General features: G+C 36.4%; 2 protein-coding genes and 1 non-coding gene across 14 annotated transcripts in view; 1 reads left to right on the top strand and 2 right to left on the bottom strand.

The window, feature by feature from the left end:
• FAM229B (family with sequence similarity 229 member B) lies at positions 1 to 17,698 on the bottom strand. 8 transcript variants are annotated; one of them, XM_050789115.1, is made up of 4 exons: positions 17,680 to 17,698; positions 3,387 to 3,543; positions 1,457 to 1,595; positions 1 to 215 (listed from the first exon to the last, which is right to left on the bottom strand). In XM_050789115.1, the coding sequence occupies exons 3-4, from the start codon at positions 1,579 to 1,581 to the stop codon at positions 98 to 100; spliced, it is 243 nt and encodes an 80-aa protein (XP_050645072.1). In that variant the 5' UTR covers positions 1,582 to 1,595; positions 3,387 to 3,543; positions 17,680 to 17,698; the 3' UTR covers positions 1 to 97. The 8 variants fall into 8 exon arrangements, with proteins under 8 accessions (XP_050645072.1, XP_050645068.1, XP_050645067.1 ...); XM_050789111.1 differs by lacking the exon at positions 17,680 to 17,698 and adding an exon at positions 13,581 to 13,672; XM_050789110.1 differs by lacking the exon at positions 17,680 to 17,698 and adding an exon at positions 13,581 to 13,669 and having other exon boundaries at positions 3,387 to 3,546.
• TUBE1 (tubulin epsilon 1) overlaps positions 13,785 to 20,405 on the top strand; it is a 16,467-nt gene continuing 9,846 nt past the window's right edge. For 3 of the 5 annotated variants that reach the window (XM_050789082.1, XM_050789084.1, XM_050789085.1), the window contains exons 1-5: positions 13,785 to 13,880; positions 13,984 to 14,057; positions 14,675 to 14,727; positions 17,027 to 17,084; positions 19,895 to 20,010. In XM_050789082.1, the coding sequence (XP_050645039.1) occupies positions 13,856 to 13,880; positions 13,984 to 14,057; positions 14,675 to 14,727; positions 17,027 to 17,084; positions 19,895 to 20,010 (326 nt within the window). In that variant the 5' untranslated portion in view covers positions 13,785 to 13,855. Of the gene's footprint in view, positions 13,881 to 13,983; positions 14,058 to 14,674; positions 14,728 to 16,707; positions 16,870 to 17,026; positions 17,085 to 18,856; positions 19,466 to 19,894; positions 20,011 to 20,405 lie in introns of those variants that run through there. The other 2 variants (XM_050789087.1, XM_050789086.1) reach the window with 2 other exon arrangements.
• On the bottom strand, positions 18,858 to 18,964 carry LOC126953957 (U6 spliceosomal RNA). The gene has a single exon (XR_007725427.1). It is a non-coding gene; the product is annotated as a U6 spliceosomal RNA (small nuclear RNA).

The raw sequence follows: 20,405 nt of genomic DNA on the forward strand, positions 1-20,405 counted from the left end.
TAAAGGTGCCACCACTTTTATTTGTTTACCAGATCAGCAGATGATACTGGTCCATTACCCTTGACCTAGTCAGACCTTGACAAAAGACTTAATGGTGCTATTTAGGATGCATTTCCTTGCTGCTTTGTGCAGGTGGCTTTCTCATTGTTGCATAGACAGTGATAGGAACATCAGTTATTGTCAGGCAATGACTTCCAGGGCACCTCCGGAGTTGCCTGAATAAAAAAGCAAATGACATGTAGTTAGATATTAAAAAGAGGAAATTTTTTTTCAGAGCACCAAAGTTTGATTGTATATTTTACTGTTTTAAATCACTTTGAAATCTCTGAATGTCATAAAATGAGTACAACATGGTGATGCTGATGAGGCACCCATTTTAGACTGATACAACAAAGAAATTGTGGCCTCTGACATACATTTAATCACAGAAAATTCATATATTCAAAGATAATCCTCCAGATATTCATTTTAAAAGGTATGCAATGATTGCTAAATGGCAAAACAAAAGTGCATAGTTACAAACATAAGAGATAATATCGTGGCAATTCATGTGCATATGCACCCTAAATCGCCTCAGTTGAGTGATTTCAAAACAAGAATGTTTGTGGCAAAATACAAAACTGAACATAGTATTTCACATACTGTTCAAATGTTGATAGAATCTCATATTTGAAATGACCCTTAAATGACACCTAGTCCAAAAATACATCTAGTATATGAATTTCCTTTCCAACATTCCCACCAAATAGTCATTTAGCCTTACACATTTCTAAAGACCGGGAGCTCACTACTTCCCAAAGTAGACTATTTCATACTTGACTAACTCCAATTTTTAAGTACCTACACCTGTTAAACTTAAATCTGTGTTCCCAAAATTTCCAACCCATGAGAATCTAACAATGTAGTATCTAAGGTTTTGCTATAGTAAACATCACAGAAGTGAAACTAATCATTCTGTAAAAATACTTTGTCTCACAGAATCTTCATACTCTATATCACTCTTTCTGTCAAAGGTCACAGCACAGCCAAAGTGACACTAATCAAAGCCAAAGTGACACTGAATCTGAGGTCTAAGTCTTTTTCATATTTTTAGCCTTATGCCTAGCACAGGGCCCTACACATACTAGCACTGAAGGTTTGTTTGTTTAATTGAATGTTATCTAATCGTGAAGCTATCAACAATCTATTAGGTTGGTGCCAAGGTTAATTGTGGGTTTTTTGTTAATAGCTAAAAATGTACCAGAAAGAAAATGAATTGGTCTATCATCAAGACTTACAGAAATACAAAATACAGACTCCATACTAAGGAAACCTGGGCTCTGTTCATACTAACTTAGAAACAACAATATTTTGGAATTGCTGAGGGTTTTTTCTTGCTAATACTGAATATCAGCTGAAGGCTGTATTGATGATAGCCAGTACGTATTTCCTCACTTGTGAGGATAGAAGACTTTACCTGGTTGGTGACATCTCCTTCCCATTACAGGCAGCACTGGAGCTCAGCCCCGGTTCCAGCCCAATTGAAGAGTCTCCTCCTTCCACTGGAAACCTCCTTGGCTGGGTTCCAAATCGAAAAGGCATAATTCACTGAAAACCTAGATTAGAAAGTTAAAATATTGAAAACCTAGATTAGAAAATTAAAACATTGGGGTTGGAGATAGATTGTCTTCAAAGACTTGTATGGAATGTTTTAAAGAGTCAGAATCTCACTATGTCACCCAGGCTGGAGTACAGTGGTTATTCACAAGTGCAATCACAAGGCACTACAATTTTGAAACCCTGGGCTTAAGCGATCCTCCTGCCTCAGCCTCTGAGTAACTGGAACTACAGGTGGACACAATGTGCCTGGCCTTGGGATTTTTAATATTACTATTTTGTTATAGACGTATAGAAACATTCTGAATGTTATTCTATTTTTAAATAGCTAAAAAAGTGTTAAAAATTACTGTATTTCACAACCATCCCTTACGTACAATTTTAAGTCTTGCAAAAAATACAAAATAGCCACTAAGCAATGCAAGGAAAATGTACCCTATGGTTAACATAACTGAAGACCATTTCTGCTGTGTGAAAACAAAATTCAGTTTGCCTTTAAATGGTTGTTGCAATCAACAAGCACCTCTCTACCTGTCTATGCTCTTCTCTTCCTTTGGAGCACAGTTTCACATTCACTGAAATATCTTCAGCTAATCCTTCTGTTCCAGGTGATTATTCATTTCCCCCCTGCTTCTCTATAGTCACAGTATAGTCCCTGGCTCTGGCCCTTCCCAACTATGTGATCTTAGTCAAGGTACTTACCTATATTTCTCAAGGGTACATTGGTGATAATATTTTCTACTTCTAGGATAATAGTGAGGATTAAGTAAGGTAATACACGTAAAGTGCAGTGCCTAACACACAGTAAGTGCTCAGTAAGTGTTAACTATTACTATTCAGCAGGTACTACTGAGCATTAGTAAATGCATAGAAATGTCTGCAAGTATACCTGATATATGAAATTTATTATGAAATCGATATGATTTATACACACAAACATATATAAATGAACTCCTTACTGCCTACCTTGGAACTCTTCCCTACCCCATTGCTCCCACCCTTCACTCACTATGGCCAATGCAATCCACTAAGCCTGAATTTACATTTTACTTACTCTATAACTTACTTTTATAACCCCCATTATCCACATTTTCATAGCAACCTTTATTTCTCCTTGGTAACAGTTATCCTTCTAATTCAGGGTTTCTCAATCATGACACTATTCACAGCTGGGATCAGATAGTTCTTAGCTGGGGAGGGAAGATACTGTCCTGTGCACTGTAGGATGTTTTGTAGCATTCAAGGCCTTCACCCACTAGATGCAAATAGTACCCCTCTCCCAAAGTTGTGACAGTACAAAATGTCTATAGACATTGTCAAATGTCCCCTGGTGGGAGAGAGAGGCAAAATTGCCCACTGTTGAGAAACACTATCCTCATTTTGTGTAAATGTTTAATATCCCCCCTCATTCCAAGTCTGTCTTTGTCATCACTGAATACTTAATACCTAGAACAGCGCTTGGTTAGCTTTATCTTAAAATAATTTGCATGTATTCAACTATTAGTACACAAAGGATAGGAAAAATTTTAAATGGTGCAACTATTTCTTACACTTAGTATAGTATTCTATGCCTAAAAGTAAATGTTTATTGGTGGTAATAATAAAATCAAATTAAGGTTTAAGAATTTTAATACAATAACTTTTGTAGACTGTGTGTCAATATCAAGAAAAAAAGTGTTTTGTTCAATGATGATTTAGTAAAACCATAGTAAACTCTGTGGTTTAGTATAACTACCTGTCTATGCAGGTATTAACATTTAGCTAATTTGATCAAGGATAAACAGACTTACCAAAAGAGGCTGAGTCTGATTCCTGTAGAGGTGAATAAATCAATGCTTTCTACTGGCCTTCCATAGAAGGCTGGAATTGCCAAAGGAATGATGATCAAATGTTCCAGTGACACCCGGAAATTATGACATCAGGAGATTCTTTCACATAGTTTCCTACCTGCTAAAGAATCAAACATCTCAATGCATAGCTCCAACAAGCAGCTAAGGCTTAGCTAAAAATTTTCTGTAAAGCTTTTTGGAGAGTTTCATTCTTGTTTTTACTGGCTTATTTCCCTACAATATTAGTATTTTCATCCATGAATGGGGACCTACAGTCTGATCCATCTGTACAAAATCAGAATTGAGATTCTTCTCATTTTATATCCTGTTTTCCTCATTCTCTTTCTCTCCTAGACCTTCTCTTATAATATCCCAAATAAATACAATCTATCTATATCCTCATTCCACTCCAATATCCTCAAACCCAAATTATACCTTTACAAATTTCTCTATAACTTTTACATGGGATTCTTTACACCCCCTCTCTAATGCCTGGACTAACCTATTTTTTTTTTTTTTTTTTTTTTTTTTTCCTGTTTCCTCAAGAGAGTCTTCAAATTCCCAAATGGCTGGAAGAATTACAATTGTGAAAGGAAGAACACACCTTGTACTGTCCTCATTATTCTGTTCCCTGGGCCCCGGGCTGCTTCTCTGCTGATTTCTCTAACGGCTCTCCCTCTCCCAATTCATTTTTGGCTTCTAAATCAATAGCTTACCTCATGAACAGCTGCTCTACTCAGTAATGTTTAGTTTAACCCTTACACCAGAACATAACTCTTCAGCTAAGCAGTTTTTCAGTTTTCATATCTGATGATTAAACCATTAAATGTTAGTGAGCATTCTTACCACTGTTGTGTTTTCACATGACTCATGTTATAGAACACTGGCATTTTACATAAAAATTAACTTGATGTTGGATACAATCTTACCTCTACCTTCTTTTTCTTACTAGGGTACTATCTGTGAATAAGTTGATCACCATTTTAGCTGGGAAAACTGATGGTGTCACAGTCACACAAACAAATAATTGCTGGCCATTGTTAGCTAAGGTATCATTAGGACCTAAATATTTAGTACTTAGGATGGCAAAAAAAAAAAATAGTTTACATGTTTGAGAAGTGGTAGCAGTGGGAAAATTATGGGTTTCGGCATCAGAATTAGGTTTGATTTTTTTTCTTTTTTTTTTTCTTTGAGACAGGGTCTTGCTCTGTCACCCCGGCTGGAGTGCAGTGGCATGATCATGGCTCACTACATGCAGCCTCAATCTCCTGGGCTCAAGCAATCCTCCCACCTCAGCATCTCAAATAGCTGGGACTACAGGTGCAAACCACCATGCCCAGCTAATTTTGTATTTTTTTGTAGAGACAGGGTTTTACCATGTTGCCCAGGCTGGTCTCAAATTCCTGGGCTCAAGTGATGCACCCACCTTACCCTCCCAAAGTGCTAAGGTTACAGGCATGAGCCCACTGTGCCCAGCCAGGTTTGAATTTTGACACAATGTTAACTCTGAGATTTTAAGCAAATCACTAAAAGTTTGTCTGTAAAATGGTATTAATTCCTACCTTATAAAGTTGTTGTGAGGAATTAAAAACAATTTAACATGTATAAAGCCAATGACTGGGACACAAGAATTCAATCAGCACTACTTCCTACATATTTTTGTGTCATTCTTGAAATCAGAGTATTAAGACACTGATTTCACTTTTTAGTCACCGATATATATGAAGTAAAATATCTGTAAGTGGGATATTCTTAAAATTCTGTAATTTACCATTTTAACTAGTCCATTTGCCATACCATGTTTCTTTAGAATGGGTGATACAATGAAACAAATCAAACGTTAGCCTTAATAATGAAACTTTACGGCCGGGCGCGGTGGCTCAAGCCTGTAATCCCAGCACTTTGGGAGGCCGAGGCGGGCGGATCACGAGGTCAGGAGATCGAGACCATCCTGGCTAACACGGTGAAACCCCGTCTCTACTAAAAATACAAAAAGAAATTAGCCGGGCGCGGTGGCGGGCGCCTGTAGTCCCTAGCCGGGCGCGGTGGCGGGCGCCTGTAGTCCCAGCTACTCCGGAGGCTGAGGCAGGAGAATGGCGTGAACCCGGGAGGCGGAGCTTGCAGTGAGCCGAGATCGCGCCACTGCACTCCAGTCTGGGCGACAGAGCGAGACTCCGTCTCAAAAAAAAAAAAAAAGAAACTTTACAACAGTAGAATGATACATCAGAACACAAAAGGAACTTGAGTCTCCAGCATATTTTCATAAAGCAATAGATAAACGGAGCAATACAAATGGTGAATAAAAAGATGGGGAAGTATCCAAATACCTCCTTAAGTATCATAAGCTCAAGAGCAATAGTCTTTCAATTCTCAAGATATTAATTCATGAGATGCAGAAAATGAGTGATATTTGAATTTGTCATGTTCTAAGAAAAAAAGACCCATGGACTTCATTCATTCATTTAACGAATATTTGCTGAGAATCCACCATGAGTCAGGCACGTGTTAAGTGTTAAAGATAAAAGGTTAAGCTAAAACAAACACAGTTCCTGTTGTGGTAGAGTTTATAGGTTACAATAGGATTTGTTTTGGTTTAGGATATTTAATCTAAATCTAAAAGATGAGTGGGCATTAATTAGGTGGCAATGAGTGGGAGACAAAAACATTGACACAGTTGAGGAGGGGGCAAACAGAGGAAAACAGCATGTGCAAAGGTCATGCCAGTAAAGACAATAAAAAATCTGAAAGGCCAGCATAACCAAAGCAAGGAAAACAGAAAATAAATAGAGTCTGAGACATAAGTACAGACCAAATCATGCAGGAGCATAAACTCAAGTTAAAATTTTAGACTTTGTCTTATGAACAAGGAAGCCCATCAAATAATTTTAATTTCTCAGGACACATATTTAGGTTTCATTGATTTTTCTCTATTTTCTATTTACCATTTACTTGATTTCCACTCCAATCTTTATTATTTCTTTTCTTCTGTCTACTTTGGGCTTAATTTGCTTTTCTTTTTCTAATTTCTTAAAGTAGAAGCTTAGGTCATTGATTTTAGTGCTTTCTTCTTTTCTAATGTAAACATTTAATTCTATAGATTTCCACCAAAGCACTCCTTTAGCTGCATTCCACAAATTTTTTAATTTTGTATTTTCATTTCCTTCAGTTAAAATTTTTCTTTTTTTTTTCCTTGGCCTATGGGTTATTTACAATTATATTGTTTAATTTTCCAATATTTAGGAATATTCTACTTTTCTGTTACTGATTTATAATTAGGTTCCATTTTTGTTAGAGGACATTCTTTGTATGACTTGAATCCTTTTAAATTTACTTAGACTTGTTTTTATAGCCAGAATGTAAACTGCCTTGGTAAATGTTGCACACATACTTGAACGTATATGCTGCTGTAGTTGGCTTCAGTGTTCTATATAAGTATTTTCCAATATTTAGGAATATTCTACTCTTCTGTTCTGATTTCTAATTAGGTTGGTTCTGTTTTTGTCAGAGAACATTCTTTGTACGACTTGAATTCTTTTAAATTTATTTAGAGTTGTTTTTATGGCCAGAATATAAACTGCTTTGGCAAATGTTCCACACGTACTTGAATGTATACGCTGCTATAGTTGGCTTCAGTGTAAGTAATTTGTTGATTGACAGAATTGTTCAAGTCTTCCACATTCTTACTGATTTTCTATATACCTGGTTTATCAACTATTGAAGTAAGGGTGTGAAATCTTCAACAATAATTGTAATTTTATTTACTTCTCCTTTCTATTCTGCAGTTTTTAGTTCAGGTATTTTGAATATGTGTATAATTTATAGATAAATTATACCACCTCACATACACTAGAAGAACCGTATAAAAGTATAGTCCATTTCCCCTCCCACTACATATAATTTTGTTGTCATATTTTAATTCTATCTATAGTACAAACCCCATACACATCGTTATACATTTTCTTTTAAGCAATTGTCTTTAAAACAAGTGAAGTCTTTTATATTCATCTACATATTTATCGTTTTCAGTGCTCTTTGTCCCTTTGAGTAGGTCCAGATTTTCATACAACATAATTTTCCCTTTGCTTGAATGTTTTCATTTAACAGTGCTTGTCTGTTGCTGATTAATTAATTTAGCTTTTATATCTCTTTTTTTCATATTCATTGTGGAAAAATATTTTAACTGGGTATAGAATTCTCAATTGTCAGTTTTGTTTTCTTTAAGTACTTTGAAGATTTGGGTCCACTATTTTCTGGCTTGCATTGTTCCCAACAAGAAGTCTGTTGATTTTTTTTATCTTTGTTCCTCTATATGTAATATGTCTTTTTTCTCTGGCTGGCTTTAATATTTGTTTTTTTATCACTGATATTAAGCAATTTGATTATAACGTACTTGTTGTAGTTTTTTTTCTGTTTCTTGTGCCTAAGATTCACCGAGCTTCTTGGATCTGTGGGTTCATAATGCTTATCACATTTGAAAATTTTTTAGCCTTTGTTTCTTCAGATATTTTTTTGTTCCCTCCTCTGGCATACCAATTACATGTATGTTACATTGTTGAAAGTTGTCCCACAGTTCACTAGTTCTCCTTTTATGAAAAATCTTTCTGTTTTCTGTTTTATTTTGCACAGTTTCCATCACTACCTCTTTAAGTTTGCTAATCTTTTCTTTTGCCTAATGTCTAATCTGCTCTTTATTCCATCCATTTTTCACCTTAGATGTTGTACTTTTCATCTCTAGAAGTCTAATTGGGATCTCTTTTATATATTTCTTTGTCCCTTCCCAATCAGCCTGGGCTTCCTTCTGTCCTTCTGAACATATACTGCTTTAATGTTCTTTTAATTTTATGTAATTGTTATGTTTACTAATTCTTTCATTTGTGCCATTTCTTGTTCTGTTTTTAACTAATTTTTCACCTCACTATGGGACTCATCTTCGCGTATCTGGCAATTTTTGACCTGAGTGCCAGGCATTGTGATTTTACATTGCTAAACAATTTTATTTTTATTCCTCTAAGTATTTTTAAGTTTTGGTCTGGGACACAGTTATTTGGAAACAGCCTGGTTCTTTGGAGGCTTGGTTTCATGCTCTCTTAGGCTAGATCACAACAGCCTTTCATCTAGGGCTAATTTTTCTCCACTACTGAGGTACCTTTCTGAGTATTCAACTCAATGTTCCAGCTATTTTAAGGTTTCTCCACTCAAGATACAGGGAATGTGAATTAGTCCTAGCCCTATGTGAACCCTAGGAAATGTTCTGCCCGCTTATTTCCAACGGTTCTTTCCTCAGTGTTACTTAGTTTCCATGAATTCATGCAAGGATCAGCACTCAGTTTAGGCTCATGAGCAACTCCCTAAAGATTTACAGTTTTCTTTTTGCATACTCTCTCCTCTTTGGCATTCTGCCCTGCAAATTGTAGCTGTCTGATCGTCCAAAATTTCTAACTCTGTCGCCTCAACTCAATGTGGCCATTGGGTTGTGTTTGAACTCTATTCATTAGAAAGGTGACATTAGGTCTAGCCTACCCTCAAGGAGAGGGGCTTACACAAGAACAGGAGACAGAGATCATTGGGTGCCATCTTAGAGGATGCCTACCACAGATGCTGTATTCTGATGTAATGTCTGAGAATGCTTGTGCAGTACACACAAGCATTTATCAAATATTTCTGGCTTTCTCTTTTCCAGAAATTGAAATTCCTGGCCACCTTATGATTACTTGCAGCCCATGTGATTAGTTTTAGTCAGTGAATTATAAGCAACCATTAATTGCTAGTGCAAGACCCTCCTGAGCTTTGTCGCTACCACAAAAACCAGAAATGTATCTCACATCATAAATAAAAATCAACCAAAATTAGTTCAAGACTCAGACGTAAGACCTGAAACTAAAACTACTAGGAGAAAACAGGAAAAAAAAATCTCCACAACATTAGTTTGGGCAATGATTTCTTGGATACGACTCAAAAAGCACGGGAACAAAAACGAAAGTAGACAAAAGGGACTACATCAAACTAAAAAGCTTCTGCACAGCAATGGAAACAATTAATAGAATGAAGAGAAAACTCACAGATTAGGAAAAGATATTTATAAACCATACATCTGCTAAGGGGACAACATCCAAAATACATAAAGAACTCAAACAACTTCACAAGAAAACACATAGCCCAATTAAAAATGGGCAAAGAATCAGAACAGACATTTCTCAAAAAATACATATAATGGCCCACAGATATATGAAAAAATACTCAATATCACTAATCATTAGGGAAATGAAAATTAAAAAACATAATGATATTTATCACCTCACATCTGTTAGAATGGCAGCTATCAAAAAGATAAAAGATAAATGTTGGCTAGGATGTGGAGAAAAGAGAGCCTTTTTAACACTGGTGGTGGGAATTAAATTAATACAGCCATTATGGAAAACAGTATGGATTCCTCAATCAAAAATAGAATCACCGTATGATCCAGCAATCCCACTTGTGGATATATATCCAAAGGAACTGAAATAAGTATGTCAAAAAGATATCTGCACTCCCATGTTTACTGCAGCATTATCCACGATAGCTAAGATATGGAAGCAACCTAACTATCCATCAACAGATAAACAAATAAAGAAACAGATAAAGAAAATGTGGTATATATACACAATAGAATACTATTCAGCCTTAAAAAAGAAGAAAATGCTGTCATTTGTGACAACATGGATGAACCTGGAGGACATTATGCTAAGTGATATTAGCCAGCCACAGAAACACAAACACTGCATGATCTCACTTATATGTGGAATCTAAAAAAGTCAAGCTCATAAAAGTAGAGAGTAGAATGGTGGTTACCAGAGGGTAGTAAAGCTGGAGGGTGAGACAGGGATAGGGAGCAGAAGATGTCCAAAGGATACAAAGTTTCAGCTAGGAGGAATAAGTTTTATAGATTTATTACCCAGCATGGTGACTAGTTACTAATAATATATATTTCAAAACTGCTAAAAGAGTAGATTTTTAATGTTCTCATCACAAAAAAAAATCTGAGTATGTGAAATGACAGATATGTTAATCAGATTGATTTAATCATTCCACAATGTAAATATTTATCAAAAAATCAACTGTACCCCATTAATATATACAATAATTAATTTAAAATCAAATAAATCAAAAACTTGACCAAATAATGGCAGATCATCAGCCTGAGTGCCAGAAGGGGGATAACATAAAGCATAGCCCCCAGACACCCTCAACGGACATGCATCATGTACAAAAAAAAAAATGTGTTGTTTTACAACACTGAGATTTTGGGGTTGATTGTTACCATGGCACAACAAAGTTTATGCTGATGTATACAGACTTTTGTCCAGACTTAGGTACCGCTATAACAAAAACCTAAAATATAAGTCACCACACCTAAGTGGTCAAGGAGCAATTAACAAGGAAACTGTTGTGGAAAGCTAAAAGGATAGTGATATATGTCACTCAGGAACAAACCTATTGGGAAAAACCTTTGGAAAACTCTGTGATAGCCTAGAAAGAATTTGATTTAACTATTGAATTTATATGTTGGGAGAAGAGGCTGGAAAACAATAGCATGCCAGTTGCTATTGTTTGTCAAGTTATATGAGAAAGAGATTAGCTCAGAAATGGCGGTATGTACAAGCAAGAATAAAAACAGAGCACCCACAAATTTGAACTATATTTCAATGACAACTTACAAAAGCTATAGAATAATTTTCTTCTAAAATATTTTATTCCCCTTCAGAACTCTGCAGCATGTTTTCAGTGCCTTCCCATACTGAATGTGCTATAGATGAGTCTAAAGTAGTCCAATTGTTTTTTCTTCATCCCACTCCCCTGTTCATTTCATGCCTAGGTACCTAAAAAATTCTTTCTTTATTCTGAAAAGTTGAATAATGACTTAATGAGGTTACATGTCTTGGTGTTGATTTTTCTGTAGAAATTGTCCTATAGAACATAGTGTGTATCCTTTTAATCTATGTATTTTTCTTCCTTTACTTTTTATATCAAGCACATTTCTTCCTCCATTTGCTGTGGGCACATGTTAATCTTACGTTGAGTTATCTTTGTCTCCTCCATACATATTATTTTTAATAACTTTCACATCTTCGGGTTTTGCCTAGTATTCTGTCATTATTTTAAGCCTTTCCTCTACATTATAATTTGATGTGCATCTCTCTAGTCTGCTTCTTAATGCTTTTAAAAATTATTCCTTTAAGTCCTTTAAGGTGGATGTTGTTTTCAGTTAATTTCCTTAGTTCTTTTATCTCCATTTTATTTCATTTATTCATCAAATATTTACTTACTATCTACTATATGCAAGGTACTATCCCTAGTAGTGGATAAAAATCACAAGACTCAGCCCTCATAGAGCTTGAGTCTTATTATTTTGGTATCTTGTCTTTAAGTTCCTGTTTTATTGCATTCATATTCTTAAGTTCTTCTTCAGCACAAAATATACATGATGAATTTTCTTTTTTCCCCTCTTAGGCTACGTTTTACCCCAAGGTCTTGTACTTTACCCATCTTTTACATCTTTCCTTCCTTCCTCTCCCCCTCCCCTCCCTCTCTCCCTTCCCTCCCTGTCTTCCTTCCTTCCTTCAATATTAGTAGTCCATAGGATTCCCAATGATTTTTTTTCTCTTTTTCATTTTCAGCATGTGGAATTTTGTTCACTGTATTTGCTCTGTATGTTAGTCAGCTATCAGTATAATAAAACTGCACCCCAAAATTTCAGTGGCTTCAACCAAAAACATTTCTTTTCCTTATAAGATTCTGAATAGCCCGCTGCAGTTCAACCAGTCTCAACTTGGCTAACCTGGGTTTGCATATATGGAAGTTTTGGAGTGGCTGGCATGTGAGGCTCTACCTTGCTTGACTCTTAAGCAGAACTGTCTCTCAGTCTGATTCTCTACAGACTGGAGTTATTAATAAGACATGTTAGGACTTTTCTTTCCTATATGTGGCTTCTGGGGAATAATGATTGGGACTGCATGAAGGGTGGGGCTCTGCAAAAGCCAGTGTATCATCTCACCTAGCACTGATAACACACTGATACAGACCTATTCACATCACTGCCTACAAACTGGACCAAGACTTGCAAATTTTGGAAGCCCCAGACTTTGGGACTTTAGCATCAAGATCTAAAGTGCCCAACTCTACCTCTACCACTGACCCCATACTCAGTAAGCAGTCAAGAATAAATCCAGCCTACAAAAATTTACTGACCAAAAGCTGCCTATTACCAAAAGATATAAAATCCATTGCAACTTTAAACCTACCAGCTACCAGAGAAATGTAATAGTAACTACTACATGTCTTGGTGGGACAACAAAGTGTTCTAATCAATTGAATATTACAATTCACATTAGCACATATTCATAGTACATACCATATAACTTTTTATTAAACAAAGAAGACTTCTTAGAGTTTCGTAGTTCTTCAGAATTTTTGTGGAAAATATTTTATTAAATAAGTACTTGAGTTCTTAATTAAAATCTGGTCTAATTTGATCAATAGAAGTTTACATATTTTAATGTTTGACAATTTTAAGGAGTTGGTAGTGGTCATAATGCCTAATTTTTTAATCTTCTCCTCCTCTATCCCATCTAAATGCCTAGTGTTAATCTCGTCTCTTCTATCAGACTTCTGTTTACTCATCTACATCCTCAACCACTGAATCTTATTGAACTTAAAGTCAACGCCATACAATTCTTTGAGTATTTCGCGTGTATGTCTTCAATCAGATTGTAAGCTTCTTGGTACTGGATCTATGCCTTAATTTCTTTTTAATCTTCCCAGAGAGCCTACAAGTTAATTTGGGGAGTATACAGCGTTTAACAAATACTGGTGGGGTCTGTGATCTTAGCTTTGCCATTTTTGTCAAAGTGTATAACCATTTAGTTCCAATTGTGCCCTGACATGTCTGTTTGTCTGCGGTTTCTCTTTGCTCAACGCCATTGTTCATTTTCTATTAGAATAAAGGTCTTGTTAGACAGAGATGCTAACGCAGCGTCCCGTGGAATCTGAATAAACGGACTGATCCACCGCCCAGGGTGTTGAGGCTGTGAACAAAACTTAAACCTCTGATAGCCTACAAACAGCTTAACGACACATATTTAAAAATATCACTCCAAAGCCTAGTTACCCGCCAGTTACCCCGGCCTCCGGAGCTGCCGATGCTCAAAGATGTTGACAAGGCAGTTAGGATCTGCAGTCCAGAGGCTCAGTCGCTATGGTAACGGTGAGACGCAAGTGCACCTGCGCGGCCTTCTGACGGAAAACCTTAGCCTAAACCTAGGGACGTGCTTAGCGACGGCAGCGGCTTGCGGCAGCAGCGTGACTTACGGCAGCCCTTTAGTAGAGCGCCGTTGCGGGTGAAATGCAGAAGCGGCTGCGGGCTAGCAGGCGCCCAGAGCCGGCTGCGCACCAGCATGACACAGTCGGTGGTCGTACAGGGTGAGCTACGCAGGGCGGATAGAGACCTGGTCGCCGCGGAATCCAGCCGCCTTGTTTCCTGCCTAATGTCCTATTCTCTTTCCTTCCTCTCCTCCGGTCGCAGTCGGCCAGTGCGGAAACCAGATCGGCTGCTGCTTCTGGGACCTGGCACTAAGGGAGCACGCCGCGGTCAACCAGGTACCCGCCCGCAGCCCCCTCGCGTGTCAGCTAGGTCTTCCAGCCTATACGCAGGAAATACCCGACTTGAGCTTTCATCTGACCCGTTTAAGATGCATGGGATCTTCTCAGTAAATAACGTACTGGTTTTTAAACATGTTAGTTCAGACACACACTAAACTAAAAGAACACTGGCCGGCGACCTTAGTCTTAACATTTTTCCTGATTCTCAGGGTCTCCTCTTTATTGGTGTTCGTGTGCAGAGCAGTGAGATTGTATATGGGAAAGTACTGTGTAAAACAGATAACACGTGTGTTTATTGTATTCCTTAATTTAACCAGTCAGCTTTTAAAAAGATCACCAAGAATCCAGAGAACGCTCATTTGATGGACCTGTTCTGCAGTCCTATGGGTGAAATCCTTTCTTTAGCACCTCCTGCTGAACTTTATCTGTAGATCCCATGGCATTTACTCTTCTAAGGAGATTGGGAAGAATCAGGCTCCGCATTTTGTGATACTTGCTTTTTCTTTTCAGAGCTTCATCCTACCCATTACAGTATTATGTAATTAAAATTGAAAGAATTTGATTTGGGCGAGAAGCAAAACCTAAATGCTATTAACATATGTTTTTCTTTTTAGAAAGGAATTTATGATGAGGCAATAAGCAGCTTCTTTAGAAATGTAGACACCAGGTAAGATGGTATTAAAGTCTGTCACAATGTGATACTTTTAAGTTTCAATAGCTTGGGATATAATTCTTCAAAGGACAATAAAAATAGCCAGTAGCTGCAAAGTTCTGTTTCTTTGTTTCGTTATTGAAAACATATTCCTTCTATTAGATTATTAATATTATATCATCTTGCAGAACAGGTTTCCCTTTAGTGTGACTTCTTTTAACTTAACTTTGAAATAAGTTTCATTAAAGGAAAGCTGAAATTTTCCCAGAGGGCATCTTGTTAATGCATCCTGTAATAACTAACTTTTGAAAGAAAAATATGTTGTTTACATATATGCTGTAAGTATAAAAATATACTTAAAAAGGAGACAAGCAGTTATTGGATTGTTTTTATTTAATAAAGAGTATATGTAAGTACTATATATCTTTTATCTGGAAGAGTAATTTAAGTTGCCGTTCAGGATATCTCCATAAGCTTTTAATATTAAATTATTACTTTCATGCGTTTTCAAAATACTTCATAAAACTAACTGTCGTGTGCTTAAACTGAAAAATATATACTTCATATCAGGCTTTAATCCAATAGGAACATCACTTCTAGTTTAAAATTGTTGGCTGGGTATGTGAGCAGTTATCTTCTAGAGAAAGCTGATTAGTCCCTGCTTCCTGCGTGAATTCCAGAGTCTATCTAGGGCACTGGCTTGCAAACTCAGAAGTGTCATTGGCATCTTGAGATAAGTTCAGTGCTCTCCAGTACAGCCAGGTTAACCAAAGACCAAATTCTCATTTTCTGTCATAGGCACATTACATTAGTAGGAAGTCTTACTGAAAAGCTATGTAATAATCTGAAGGTTGCTTGGTGACCATGGAATCAGACCAAAGGAAGTTAGGTGTATTACTTTAATGGCTGGTATCATTTATCTTTATTTTATGGAGGTATCTGTCATATAGACTATAGATTCCCTCTTATTTGTAGCCCAGAATATCCTCACCTCTAAATTCTCTTGGGAGTCTCAAATTTGCCTCTGTAATACTTCCTTTCAGACGCTTCTCTTACTAAGTTCCTATGCCCACCTCTTTACTTCTTGTTACCCAACACTTACATTGAGTATTACATAGTTGAGAGTCAGCCTGGGAGCTTTTCTTTCTTCATAAGGTGACTCTTCATAACTACACTCTCATCTCCTTTGTGTGTTTTATACTTTAACCTGAGAGCACTATTTTTTTCCCGGTAAGTTTAGCAAGCAGAGTTGTGGCATCTTGCACTTCTTTCTGTGTACTATGAACACATGCAGCATCTGTTCCACAGCTTAGTACAAAAAATCTTTTTCGAAGTAAGACCATATCTTTGTGTACTCTTCTTACCAAATTGTTACACCTTTTGAATAGCATGATAGGAATTTACCTACAGCATGGGTTGGCATACATATATTTTCTGTAAAGGACCAGGAAGTAAACATTTTAGGTTATGTGAACCATAAAGTCTTTTGCACCACTTTTGATCTGTAGCATGACTGTGGGCATAGGTAATACATAAAGGAATGGGTGTGTCCATATTTGAATAAAACTTTATATACAGGCAACTAGTTGGATTTGGCCTGACAATTGGCTGCCCTTCATATATTCTGTCTTGTGAACTGTCTTTGTTGACCCATATACTGCATTAGATTTCAGTACTTTGGCAACTTATTTCCAACGTGAAATTCTCAGAACAACCTTAGATACTCAATGGTAAATACCAGTTATATCTGTTGATGGGTGTTTAGCTGCAACAGGAAACCACATTAATGGTGGCTTAAGCAGTAAAGGTATCCATTTGTCTCACAAATCTGGAAATCAGATGTTCTAGTTTTAAAGGAATGCCTCAAAGATCTAATACTATATATATTCCACTGTCCATAAGTGTGCTGGCTTTTTGTACTTGTATTATTACTTCATGACTATAAAATGGCAGTCTCTGCTCCAGGAATCACATCCATATTCATGTTTGAGGCAGGAAAAAGGAAGAAGATAGGCGCCAACTGCATCTGGTCCTTCTTTAAAAGCTTCCCAGAATACTTCCCCTTTATCTCATTGGCTAGAACTGGATTACATGGCCAGCCCTAACTACAAAGAAAGCCAGGAAAATAAGTACCTCACTTTTTCAGCCTAATGGGAGGTAAGTAAGGAAGAAAGAGGTTAGGAATAGCTGTTGCGTCTGCCTCACCTGGCCTATAAGCAGTCTTATTATATAAATGGAAGTTAACTTTATTACCTGATAGCGCTATTAGCCATGGAAGATCTTATGACCATTTCTCATTTTTTTTATCTTTCAGAGTGGTTGGTGATGGTGGAAGTATTTCCAAGGGAAAAATATGTTCTTTAAAAGCACGAGTAAGATACATAAGCTTGGATTCTTATATTACATGTATTTTTTAAATAACTATGCTCAGTAACTATCATGAGAATAAAACTTTAAACTTTTCAAAGTAGAAGAAAATTACTAAGCCACATTTAATATAAATATAACTAAGCAGACATTTGTGTCCACCTAACACATTAGGGGGAAAAGCCCATACTTTAAAACACTGTAGTTAGCCTTTTTTCAGGAGAAATAGTGTCTACATAAATAACAAAAGGAGCCTTCTTAACTCTAAGGACCTGAAATACATACTAGTACAGTTTAATGTTTTATTCAAAGATATTGGAAGATTTATTTGCATCAAGGTTACTACCAGTACAAAACATGGAACCGGCCACATTGTAGTGAATAAAAACCGTTAACCATGTAAGTTCTCCTGAACCAAGTACTTCAGATTCGTAGCACATATTTGCAGTCTTATTTACGGTCTTAATCATTCCAACAATATTTCTGTGATTGTTTCTGTGTAATGAACTACTTTTTCTGATTTTTGATCAGTGATCTTTGACTGTAACAGAAAAGAAAGTTTAAATGTTATGGAAGGAATTGAGATGCTAAGGATCAGACCTGGTGTAGTAGCTTAAAGACTGGTGAGCAATACTTTTGTGACATCTGGGAACCATCTTCTATCTGCAATCTCTGATGTCCTTGGAAAACAAAATTTAGGGCAGAGATCATGTGCTTGCAGGCTGTGACAAAATTGACTAACACAGTATGCTTTGTGATGTAGAGAGAGCAGGTATCCCAATCCAAATCTTAGAGAAAAAGAGACTTTGACATTTCCTAGACTACTCCCAACTGAATCTTTTTCCTACAACCATATCAGTAAGCAGATGGAGAGGTGGAGGAAACACTATTAGGAAAAAATAAATCAGCATGTTTTTGTGGCCTTTGACTTTTTTTCCGAGAAGGTACTCTTCCATTTTCTCCTTAGGAGCTCTCAGTATTGTGTGGTTGTGATCACTGAAGAGTCCAGGCTTCATAAGATAGCTTGGTGCTTGGGTCCCTCCACTGTGTTCAGTTTCTTAGGTTAATGAATACTCAGAATTTTATAAATCCTATGTTACAATTAGGGAAAAACCAGTCGGCTCTGAAAGGAAATACAAACATCAAATCCTAGAACAGTTGTGACTCCAGACCTTGGATGCCTAAGTGAAGAACCCAAAATACTCTCCCAAAGTTTAGTTAATTTCCAAAGGAAAAACAAGGGCCTGATGTAACAAGGAAGGTCTGGAAGAGTTATATGTCAGGATTTTAATGTTAAGTGACTAGGGCAATAATGATTCTATCAAAACTAATTTCAGGAGGTACCCGAATATCAGTTTGTATTTGCATATTGCTTCCCTTGCCAAGTAGCAGAGTAATTGAGGGTATAATTTATGTATGTTTAATCTTCCACATACCTCAATAAATCTATTTTGGAACAAGGCCAGTATAATCTAATTTGTTTTTTCTTTTATAATCTCACAACTTGTAGTCCTAAAATTTGCCCATACAGTGAAGTCTCTCTTTGGTTGGTTTAGGTGTTAAAGTCGTCAGCATTTGAAGTCAAAATTGCGTATTGTCAGAAATATCCTTGAAAATACCTAACATTGCCAAACATCCTATACAGTCCTCTGTATGTAAAGTGTATATATGATTGCTCTATATAAAGGAGCACATTTGTAAAACATAGTTTTATAGTCTTTATGATATACTGCTATATTATTTTAATTGTAAATCTTTTTTTTTTTTTTTTTTTTTTTTTTTAAATGGAACGCTTCATGAATTTGCGTGTCATCCTTGCGCAGGGGCCATGCTAATCTTCTCTGTATCGTTCCAATTTTAGTATATGTGCTGCCGAAGCGAGCACTTAATTGTAAATCTTAAAGTAGCATGGTTAATTACACAAATGATTAAACTCACTGCATAATGGTAACAGAACTGAAAGTCATAAACCAAGCACTTCTTCTGCGACACTGAATCAAAGAGTTAACAAATCATTGTTTAGTGTACCCTAAGCATTTGTTTCAGCTTTGCTTTTTTATTTAACTCTACTTAGTTTACTTTTTCACTGTTCTTCCTCACTGTAGAATATATGGAAAGTACAGGGAAGTGGGAGGATGGGACATATAATCCTACTGCCAAGCTATCCCTGCTTTACGTTTTACTAGATTTCCTTCATCTTTTTTTTCTGTTTTTTCTTTCCATAATTAATTTCGTGTTTTGTATTCTCATTTCTTCTTAGAAATATAGGTTTTCTGTCATGTCAGCTAAAGTTTGTGGTAATGAATTAGATCGTGAATTACTTGGGGGAAAGGACCATGTTGTCACTTTTCACATCTATCCCAGTGCCTTTGCTTTGCACGTAATGGTAAATTTACTCATTTGAATTGGGCAGTTTTGGGCTGTGGTTCATAAAGAGCAGCATGATTGTTCCCGGTATGCAGATGCATTAATGCATCCCATATTGATTGATTGAGAACTTATTCTGGTTAAGGATGCCTTTTACATTTCTGAGACCTTGTTAGAAATTCAGTTGAGGGGATTATTCTTGGGCTTTTTTTCCCCAACTAGGCATTTTAGAGTAGGATAAAAGAATTTAGAATCCATTTTTTAATTGGATTCCACCTTTCAAACAGAGTGAAATTATTTTTTACTTTTTACAACAGATTCTACATAAAGATTTTACTTAAGCTTAAACTATCAAGAGAACAGTGTAATATTCAGTGCATAAATTATTTTCATTTACAGAGTAAATAACTCTAAAGGAAAATACATTAATTTTATTTTTCTTTCTCAGGCTGTCTTGATTGATATGGAAGAAGGGGTAGTGAATGAAATTCTGCAGGGACCACTGAGAGATGTATTTGATACGAAACAGCTGATCACTGATATTTCTGGCTCAGGAAATAATTGGTGAGAATACACAGTGTAAAAATTGAATATTTTCTGAAAAAAATGAGCAATCTTTTCTTCATTGTGAGATTCCACTGATGTGAAACAAGATGCAATTTGCCACATAAGGCTAGGCCTTTCAGCCCACCACCTTAATAAATGGTGGCTTGGAAGCCATCTGTATTTACTCCTAGTTCCTTCTTTTTTAAAGAAAAAGATGAATTATGAAACATTAATTCGCTGAATTCCTTTTCATAAATTCATTCTTGAAGAACACTAAATAGTGACAAATGTTTTAAGTAGTTCCATTAACTGTTATCTATGTTATTTGACTTGCTCTCAAGTTGTCCAGTTGGTCAGATGTAATAGAATTGATAGAGATGCAAGCCAGACCAGTATCCTAGCATTCAAGCTGA

Source organism: Macaca thibetana, chromosome 4 (genome assembly GCF_024542745.1).
Source record: "Macaca thibetana thibetana isolate TM-01 chromosome 4, ASM2454274v1, whole genome shotgun sequence".
Lineage (NCBI taxonomy): Eukaryota > Metazoa > Chordata > Mammalia > Primates > Cercopithecidae > Macaca > Macaca thibetana.

Coding starts and splice junctions, on each gene's coding strand:
- FAM229B (XM_050789115.1), bottom strand. CDS start 1,581: ATGCCTTTTCGATTTGGAACCCAGCCAAGGAGGTTTCCAGTGGAAGGA. Junction 216..1,456: donor AAGGAGATGTCACCAACCAG/GTAAAGTCTTCT, acceptor TTTTTTATTCAG/GCAACTCCGGAGGTGCCCTG.